We start from the raw sequence: 10,003 nt of genomic DNA, 5'->3' as shown, positions 1-10,003 counted from the left end.
CTAAGCTCTAAACTCCCTAATAGTATTTGCAAATAATGCTTGGCTTCCATTACCATTCTTTCATTGCATTTGGTTTCATTTAGTTAAATATATTAGTAGATGACTTTTTATGATTAGGTGTGGGTATGCTCCGTTGAAAGAGTTTAGTCCTTTTTCACTTATTTATTCTTAATGATTGCTAGATTATAATTAGTCATGTACCAGACTTTCATGATTAGGTGTGGGTATGCTCTGTTGAAAGAGTTTGAATCTTTCATGCACTCTATATGAAGGTTTAATATAGGCGATGCGACGGAAATACGTTTTGTGTATTCCCATTACCAGATACATTTACTAATCCTTATCCTTCTCTCTTATTTCACATGTACACTCGGGAGCACATTTGGAGCCTTACGATTTGACTCCAATTCTGTTCAAATCAGAGAACCGACAATAGACTATTACGTATTTCATCTACAATAGACTATTACGTATTTCATCTAGCAGTCTAGTGTCTCTTTCCCTTTTGCTAGCTTATCTCTTTCTTTGTAGATACTTGTTATTACTATCATTTAAAATTTCGCACGATACTATTTAAAATGTGTTTATGATTTTTTTATTTGAATTACTGTGATTTCTTAAATGTGTTAGCGAAGTTAAATGTTCTTTTTTTGCTCATTAGATTATAAATTTAATATAATTGTTAGGCTTAGAGTCTTAATCAATATGGTTTAAAGTTTTAAAATTTGGTAGGTTAAACATACCTTTTAGAATAAATGATCGTATCTTTAGAATTAAAACTAGTTTTCTCATTAGTTACTAATATCGGACTAATAAAAATACATATTTTGCGGTAGGTGAATTTATTATAGCTAAACTCGGAAGATCGTCTTTACTAATTTTGGATATGCTAAATCAAATTTTATTTTAATTTATTTTATTTATTTATTATTATTATTAATAATAATAATAATAATAATAATAATAATAATAATAATAAAAGATGGCACTTCGCAACTCCCTTTTAGGATTTCTAATGACAAAAAAATAAAATATTTTTATTTATTTTTAGTCATTCCGTGTCTCGAGCCGGGGGTCTATCGGAAACAGTCTTTCTACTTCTTTAGAGGTAGAGGTATGGACTGCGTACATCTTACCCTCCCCAGACCTCACTATGTGGGAATACACTAGGTTTATTGTTGTTGTTGTTATTTATTTTTAGTCGTATCATGGTAAAAATAATAATTTCTCAAGGCGTCATATATTTAAACAATTATATATTTTATCTGGTCATTTAGTATTATAATTAACTTATTTTTATAAAATTTAATAATAAATAAAAGGCAAAAGAGTCATTTTTTAGAATGAAAAAAAATGTGAAGTTCTTAACATAATTAACTTTCTCAATGATTAATTGAAAGCTCTTGGAGCGAATTGACTCGAAATAATTATTATTATTATTTTGACAACAATAAGGTTGCATATTTTTAGGTGTTATCTTTTATAATTTTTAAAAGTGGGTGAACCTTTCTTTAATTTTTCTAATCTTTTCTTATAAATAATTAACATGTTTTGTTTTAATAAGACAAATATATTTTTAATAACTTATTTATATCTTTCTTAACATAGCTTTTGATTTCTTTATCTAATCTAATTTTGGCCGGTTAATCGTAGTTAACGGATCCTTTAGGTGTCTAATTCCTTCCCTTTAGGATAATTAGAATCCTTACCTAAATAAGTTGTGTAACCTTAAAATGAAGTCTTTAATTTCTTTAATCACATAGGTTATAATAGGTGTCCTAATTCACCGTAGAACTAATTAGGTGGCGACTTCCTTAATTTTAATTAGAAGTTTTTCAATATGTTGTACCTCGATTTGACCCGTGTTAAAATGGGGTATAACAATAGAAACCTACTCTAATCTCGTGAATTGACCTCTAAGGTGCACTTTAAGACTACTAGGCATATACTTCTCCAAGAAAACTTTAGAGAATTAAATCCATGTCAATGAGGAGATCCAGCTAGCCTGGAATTAGCATAACCTCTTCACCAATATCGAGTTACCAGATCTAATTAAAAGGCAGTATAGTCGATCCCATGAGTCACCACTATGTCCAAATTACAGAACCTAACCTCATAAGAAGTCAAGAACTCAAATGCATCCTCGTCCAGCTCCCTAAAAAATCTAGGCGGAGTCAATCTCAAAAATCTACCCAATATCTTTGGTTCCTCAATAGACATAGCAGGCTGGGCGACTACTGATGGAGCAATGATGAGGCCCATGTGAAGCCCACTTGTAGAATCACAATTTCAAAACAGACAACACATTCCTCTATGCTCAAGGATTATTTATCCTCAAGAACGGACAAATTCTAAGTTCAAATGATATCAAAATCAACTCAACAAGAATCTAGGAATTTATGACTAAATTAGAGAATTAATTCAAGAATTATACAGAAACTTACAAGGATTATAACGAAGAAATGATTATTCCAAGCTCACCTACACCCCATGATCACCCAAAGATTAGTCTCCCAATTTTCCACACTCTTTAGGGCTTTATGGCTTTTGAAACTTGTAAAATATGGAAGAAAAATGGGTAAAGGTTGAATTTGATGCCTTCCCAGGTGCCTCTTAAGTGACTACTTGACCGCTTAAAGCGGTCATCGCTAAGGTGGCATAGTATCGCTAAAGCGGCACCTGGCTGGGGCCAGCCTTCCGCTAAAGCGAACAAGCTGCAGCTTAAGCGATATTCACTTTAGCGGGTAGGCTTCTGCTTAGGTGGCCTGGATGGACCAACCCTTATCCACTAAAGTGGTCGAAAGGCATAGAAGTCTACTTTAGCGGATGCACCAACTGAGTCCAACACTAGTTAACACTTGGATTTGTCAAGTTTCTGCCAACCCCTCGACATCATTTAGAATTTTGTGAATGCAAACAAGTTATGCCACTATATCAAGTTCGACATTTTAAACTCAATGGCATCATCAAATTTCTACCCAAGGGCCACTTTTACCAAATTTCGACCATAGCCCAAAATGAGTTTAGAAACTTTAGGACCCAAGCCAAAAGTCCCGCAACCTAAATCAACGTTCCAGAGCTAATGAAACTATCAAAACTGGTATACGATGTCGTTAAACTAAAATTTTTCCCGATTGACAATCCTTACCGATAAAGACTTCAAAACAAACCGAACAAACTGCTCGATAGCTGAACTATCCGGTCTAACAAGTCTCACATGACTTGGAACAGTTATAGGAAAGCTCTAAACAACGAAAAAGAGTGAAATGCGAAAAATGACTGGGAGGGTCATTGCACTTATGGAATCAGAAAAAATAAAAATAAAATTTAGGGTAATTGATAAAGAAGTAACTTTTCAAGCGAGCAATGGTATAAGGATACTAAGTATATATGAGAGCATCTCGGTTATAAATGTTGTTGACGTGGTTGAAGATGTCATTGAGATCAACTCTGGTGACTTGGTGTTACTCTTCAACTTAAGGTTAACCTTTTTCCCAATACAATCAAATCAAATTAGTGTGGGCCTTTCAAGGTAGTTAGTGTTTCTCCTCAAGGAGGTATTATATTAGAGTTTGAAGATGGGACTAGAACGTTCAAGGTGAATGAGCATCCAATAAAACACTACTTTGGTGTTCTTCATAAAGAAATATGAAGAAGTTCCACAAGCGAGACTACCCCAAATCCATCCTCATGATTTCCTCGAAACAAAATGGAAATACTATCGTTCTGCGAAATCAAATAATTAAGTATTTTTTGAGAGTTAACTCATGTTTATGTTTTTGCTTTGTTCTTTTCTTTTTTTACTGTTTTACTGTTTCTTTGGTGTGTAAGCAAAGATAAGCTAATTTTGTAAAGTTAAAGTACAAAGATTCATGTATGGAATAACATGAGTTTCGCATGTCACATATATTATATGTGGCTTGCATGTGAACCGTACCTGAAAAGTTCAGAGAGTTAGCACACTGGGTTATTTCAGTGGTTCACATGCATAAAAATATGTATTTTTTCATACGCCTTTCAACTAGTTAAAATGGTTCAAAAATATCCTTCGTCTATCTATTGAGTCTGAAATATCCTCTCTATCGCCTATTTTATCCTTTTATTTAACAGATTTATTTATCCTTAATTAATTAATGACATGACTTTTTTTAATTGGCCAAATAATAATTAACTAAATCAATTAATAACCCGACCCGCTATAGCTAACCCACCAAAACATAATAACCCGCCCCGCCCCATCATACAAACCTAATAACCCGACCCGACCCGACCCGACCACTCCAAACCTAATAACGTTAAGGAAAAAAAAAACAAATTCAGTCAGCTCTTTCTCCAATTTCTCTCTTTTGCTTCCTCTTCTTTTCTCAATGAAAGCGACTTGAGTAAAATTCTTTTCTTTTCAATGAAAGCATAGAGACTTGAGTAGAATTCTTGAAGATCTCAGTCCACATAAGTAATTTTATTCATATTCAAGTAAGAATTTCTTTATATTTTGGTAATTTCAGTTAGGATTTTCTTTTTGTTTTCTTATATTATAGTGATTTGATGTATATTGGTATTTCTATATTGTTTCATATATCATATGTTTGTTGTGGTCACTTTTTAAAGTAGCATGACTTTTATGCTTCCATTTGATTGTCTGAAATTAGAGTTTTTTTTATAATGTTCTGTTAAATGAAAAACTTGTTTTTTGAGCATTTATTTTGTATTTTTTTTCTTTATCTTCCATAATTTTATGGGTGATTGTTAGGTATGCCATAGTTTAGCGTATTTATGACTGTTAGGTATGTGATCTTTTTATATTTGTTTTTGGTGTTGCTTTCTCAATATATATGGTCCCTATCTCTTTATCCTTTATCGTTGGTTTGACATAAAATATTGATAGATTCCTTGTTTTTATTTTCTTTATTGGTAGATTTCCTGTTTTTGTTTTCTTTATTAATTTCTGATAAGTCACTTTCTCTTAATTTTATGTTTGTCACGTGACCCCTTCAAAGAATGGTTGAAAAGGTTGATGTGGTCTTTAACTATGGAGGAAAGTAGGTCCTTACTCCTCAACTTACCTACTTAAAAAAATTGACTCATATATGGGAATGGCATGATCCTGATTTGCTCTCATATATAGATATATGTTTAGAGTACACTGGAAAGTTAGGTTTTAGTAAGGTGAAACAGTTGTTATGTATAGGGCCATTTGGTGGGTATTATCTAGTCGAGGGTGATGCAGGAATTAGAGCTTTATAAGTTGCATTTTCTACTCAATCCAATCTGTTTAAACTTTAATTGTTTGTTGTTGAGGAGGGTGAAAATATTATGTCAGCTCCTAATGTTAGTAAACATAATAGATCTTTCTCTGCAACAGTAGATGCAGTAACTGATGGTGAATCAAGTGTGGAAGAGGAGGATGAAAATGAACCTGTAAATAGTGACTATAATAGTGATGAGTTAGAATTTCTTGAAAGGGAAAAGAAAAGAGAAGTTAATGAGAGTCTAGACAACTTCTTAGAGTTGGAAAAGGGAATGAGCTTTAAGGATCTTAATGAAGCAAAAATGTTTGTGAGCTATTACTCTATTATTAAGAAGAGGGACCATAAAGTTGCTAAGAGTGACCCTACTAGAGTTAGATATAAGTGTGATGTTGGTTGTCCTTTTGTGTGTCTAATATTAGAAGTTGGTAAAGGTGAAGGATTTGAAGTTAAAACCTTGGAAATGAAAACACATGTTAACCATGCTTTAAGAATAGAAGAGCTTCCCAACAAGCTTTAGCACCTTATTTCAAGAACAAAGTCCAAAATAACCCTAATTACAAGGTGACAGATATGAGAAAGCATGTGGATGATAAATTTTCACTTAATGTTAGCTATACAAAGATGAAGAGGGTTAAGAGAATTATCTTAGAGAAATTGGATGGTAGCTTTATTGATGATTTCAATAAGTTGGAAGCATATGTTCAAGAATTGAGGGATACCAATCCTGGTTTTGATGTTGTGATAAACATATCTAAAGATGCCTTGAAATAAGGTAAAAGAAGATTTTTTAAGAATGTATGTGTGCTTTGAAGCTTTGAAAAGTGGTTGGAGAAGTGGTTTGAGACCATTTATAGGTCTGGATGGACAAGATTCAATGAAGCATTTCTATCCACTTGCTTGGGCAGTGGTTGATAAAGAAACAACTAGAACATGGAAGTGGTTCATTGAGTTGTTGAGAAATTCATTAGGTTTGGCAGATAGTGAAGGGTTGACACTTATGTCTGATATGCAAAAGGTAATTATCTGTCACTTTCATTACTTTTTTTTTATTTTTATTTTGTTTACACTTGTTATGTTGATTGTCTCATTATTTCAGGGGTTGATCGATGTTGTTGGTCAATTGCTTCCAAAAGCACACCACAGATGGTGTATAAGACATATAAAAGCTAATTGGGCCAAGATTTGGAGAGGTGGAGAGATGAAAAAGTTAATGTGGTGGTCTGCTTGGAGTACATATGTAGAAGAATTTGAAGATCAACTAAAGAGCATGGGTTCTGTGTCTGAACAAGTAGTCAAAGATCTATTATGGTACCCTCCAAAACATTGGTGCAGAGCCTATTTTGACACAGTGTGCAAAAACTTCACATGTGAAAATAATTTCACAGAGTCGTTCAACAAATGGATTTTGGCTGCAAGGGCAAGCCAATAATTAAGATGTTGGAAGATATCAAAATCAAGGTATTGTCTTTATTTTGTCTTATGTTATATCAATGTGTATATCTAACTGTTAATGTTTTGTATAGGTCATGGATAGGTTGAAAGATCTTGCAGTGCACGGTGAAAAGTGGACAGAAAACTTTTGTCCATATGCCATGGAGTTGTATAATGATTTCAAAATCATTGCCCGAGATTGTCATGTTCAAGCTAATGGAGACTTAGGGTATGAGGTAGTTGAGGGTATTGATAGGCATGTTGTGAGTCTTGCAAGTAAGAAATGCACATGTAGGACATGGGATTTGACAGGAATACCATGTCCTCATGCCATTAAAGCTTTTCAACATGATAAACAAGAACCAGAGGATGAGATACACCAGTGGTATTCAAAAGATACTTATATATTGCTGTACCAACATAAAATACAACCAGTTAGGGGTGAGAAATTCTGGAAAGTTCATCCTTCACATGCTATGGAGCCACCAGGAATACATAAAATGGTTGGTAGATCAAAAGTTTTTAGAGTAAGGAAGAAAAATGAGGCAAGGAAGAGAGAGGGATTGTGGTCAAAAAGTCGAAAGGGGCTGAAAATGACATGTGGCCATTGCAGTGCAACAAGTCACAATTTAAGGACATATCCTATAATAAGTTTCATGTTCCTTAGTTATTATTTATGTTGTTGTCTACTAACTATTTAACTGTATAGTCACTTTGTCAAATTTTGTAGCTTCAAAGAAGAGAAGAAGTTCTCCAAGATGTGCCACTGTCAGTACCCCAACCTAGTGAAGAATCTGTCTTCATGCCAACTCATGGATTTTCTGCATCTTCTAGTCAACAGATAAGCCAACCAACTGATGAAGTTGTTGGCCCTTCAAACAAGAAGAGGAAAGCTAAGGATAAACTTGTTGCACCTTCAAAGAGGTCTGTGGAAAATAATAGTGCCGCTTCTAGCATAGTTTAGAAGCCTATTGCACCTTCAGAAGCACTTGTTAATGAAGATGAAACTGGAGATGAGCTTGAAGTCGAGGATGAGCAGCCCTTGCTTAGGCCTAGGGCTTTATCTGAAGCTACGACTAGGCTAAAAATGAAGAATTTACAACTAAAACCAACTGCTACAAGGAAGATATTAACTTCAGGGGTGATGAAAATGGTGTTAGTATACCTACTAATATGCCATATTCACCAAGAAAGATGACTTGGAAAGGCAAATCTTGTGTTACCTCAAGCCAAATGGCAACAGAAAAGGAGAAAAGGATTAGCAAACTGAAGACAAAAAGGGTAAAACACTAAGGAACGACAATTATGCATATGTAGTGATTTTAAGTTTTTGAGGATGTTATGTAATGACATGGCATAATGAATTTTCGTTTTTGGTATTTTGAATCAATCTTGAACTAACTTGATTGTATTGATTCACTTTAAAATATTTGGGTGCTTATTATCTTGATTGTTTTGATGTTTTGTGTTGTGACTAGTTATAGTTTCATTTTGAAGTTTTGTGACTCGCCATTATTTCGATGTTCTATTTTGACTGGCCATTGTTTTGATGTTGTGTGAATTTCCTGTGGTATATAGCCAAGAAATTCTTTCATATTATATATCCAATTTTTATGTGAGCTGATATCTGGCCATTGTTTGAATTTAAAATCTGAGCTTTTTACTGGACCAAGGCAATTCAGTTACAAGGAGCTGAGGAGAGCCACGAGGATTTCATTCCAGTAGGATCATAGATAATGGTGCCTTTGTTACTGTTAACAACACCCTTTTCGTGGAATTAGCTCTATTGGTGCAGTGAAAAGATCTAAGCACAGCCATGAAATTAAGACTGATTTCGGGCTTGAATTGTCGATAATAGCATGTTGAAGGCACAAAAATTTAGTTCAGCTTGTTTTCTTGTTTATAACTTAATGTCTAATAGGAGTCTTGATAAGGTGTTATACCAGGAATCCGGGCATGAGAACCCATGGCGTTACAGGTATAATATAGCAGTAGGTTTGGCGTCTGCTCTGACTTATTTGCATCAAGAATGTGAGCAGCAGGTGATTCACAGAGACATAAAAGCCAACATTATTATAAAGAAAGTAACTTGTTTCTTGTTTTAATAAGCGGTTGTGTTAAACTTCTATACACTGACAGTGTAAACTTTTCAAGAAAAATAGCAGAGTAATCTAAAAAATAGGACGAGTGATCGATCTTCTTCGACAAGTGAAAGTACTACAAGGATTAAGTCCTTGTCACAGTGTTTGATAGTTATAGTACTAAATTTGTTTTAGTGACCTGCTTTACACAGGCTATTTCTATTAGTCATAGATGAATAATTCAAATTGTTCTATGAATGAATAAAATAGATAAAAGTAAAGAGCTTAAGTCCTTGTCTTGTGACTGTGTCTAATAATAAGTAATGGAATATATAGTTCAGTAATTGAACTTATGGAATATAGTTAGACTATTAAGTCCTTGTCATGTCTTTGTGTCTGATTATAGAATATATAGTTCAATAATTGAACTTATGGATAATGCTGTTTAAGTGAACTGCTTTATACAGGCTCAACTATTTACTGGTTTTTCTCTTTCACGGTCTCTTCAGTTTTTTTAGCTGTCGCTCGGATTCTTTAAAAATGTTGTCACACCCGTTCAATTCCTCAAAAAATGCATAACTCAGAGGATCCGCGACATACACCTGACAATATATTTTTTAAAGTCCGAGCAATATAGATTTTTATTGTACACATAATTTTATAGCTACTGCTTGTATCAGCTAGACTACAACAATAACAACATACTCAGTGTAATCCTACAAGTGGGTCTAGAGAGGGTGGTGTGTATTCAATAGAGAGGTTGTTTCCGATAGACCCTTGGCTTGAGTAAGCATATTAAGAATCAAGTATATAAAGAAAATACAAAAGCGAAGAGATCGTGTTAAAACAACTGATAAAGAGAACAAATAGCAACAACAAATAATATGCTTACTAAAGAGAAGGAAACAAGATAGACCGATGAGAGAACTAAATAACGCTCGACTACCTACTAACGATGTATCAGCTAGACTCATTATAATGCAAATTCCAGCAAAATACTGGCAGCCCCTTACTTTCTGGACACATGAAGAAACAGAATTTCCCTTTTTGTGCCAAGTGATGGAGTCATTTTCTTTGAATTCTACTTCAATTCAACTTGAATTCAATACTTTCTTGAAATATAAATATATGAACACTAACTATCCAACTCCTAAATTCTATCAAACTCATACTAATAACAACACAAAGAATATTTTCAACGTATGGACAAAAAAAGTATCATTTTCCTCTTCTTGCTAGTAC

General features: G+C 33.8%; 1 protein-coding gene across 2 annotated transcripts; it reads left to right on the top strand.

Moving 5' to 3' along the window:
* Nucleotides 1–4,214: 4,214 nt before the first annotated feature.
* LOC107868136 lies at nt 4,215–8,139 on the top strand. Of its 2 annotated transcripts, none has more exons than XM_016714730.2 (3): nt 4,215–4,473; nt 6,346–6,707; nt 6,773–8,139. In XM_016714730.2, exons 2-3 carry the CDS (start codon nt 6,648–6,650, stop codon nt 7,379–7,381), a joined length of 669 nt encoding a protein of 222 aa, XP_016570216.1. In that variant the 5' UTR covers nt 4,215–4,473; nt 6,346–6,647; the 3' UTR covers nt 7,382–8,139. The 2 variants fall into 2 exon arrangements, 1 of the variants encoding a protein (XP_016570216.1); XR_007054856.1 differs by having other exon boundaries at nt 4,314–6,264.
* Nucleotides 8,140–10,003: the final 1,864 nt, after the last annotated feature.

This window comes from Capsicum annuum, chromosome 4 (assembly GCF_002878395.1).
Source record: "Capsicum annuum cultivar UCD-10X-F1 chromosome 4, UCD10Xv1.1, whole genome shotgun sequence".
Lineage (NCBI taxonomy): Eukaryota > Viridiplantae > Streptophyta > Magnoliopsida > Solanales > Solanaceae > Capsicum > Capsicum annuum.
Note: the sequence above shows the minus strand (reverse complement) of the source record. Positions and strands in the feature narration are given on the sequence as shown.

Coding starts and splice junctions, on each gene's coding strand:
- LOC107868136 (XM_016714730.2), top strand. CDS start 6,648: ATGGATTTTGGCTGCAAGGGCAAGCCAATAATTAAGATGTTGGAAGAT. Junction 6,708..6,772: donor TGGAAGATATCAAAATCAAG/GTATTGTCTTTA, acceptor TGTTTTGTATAG/GTCATGGATAGGTTGAAAGA.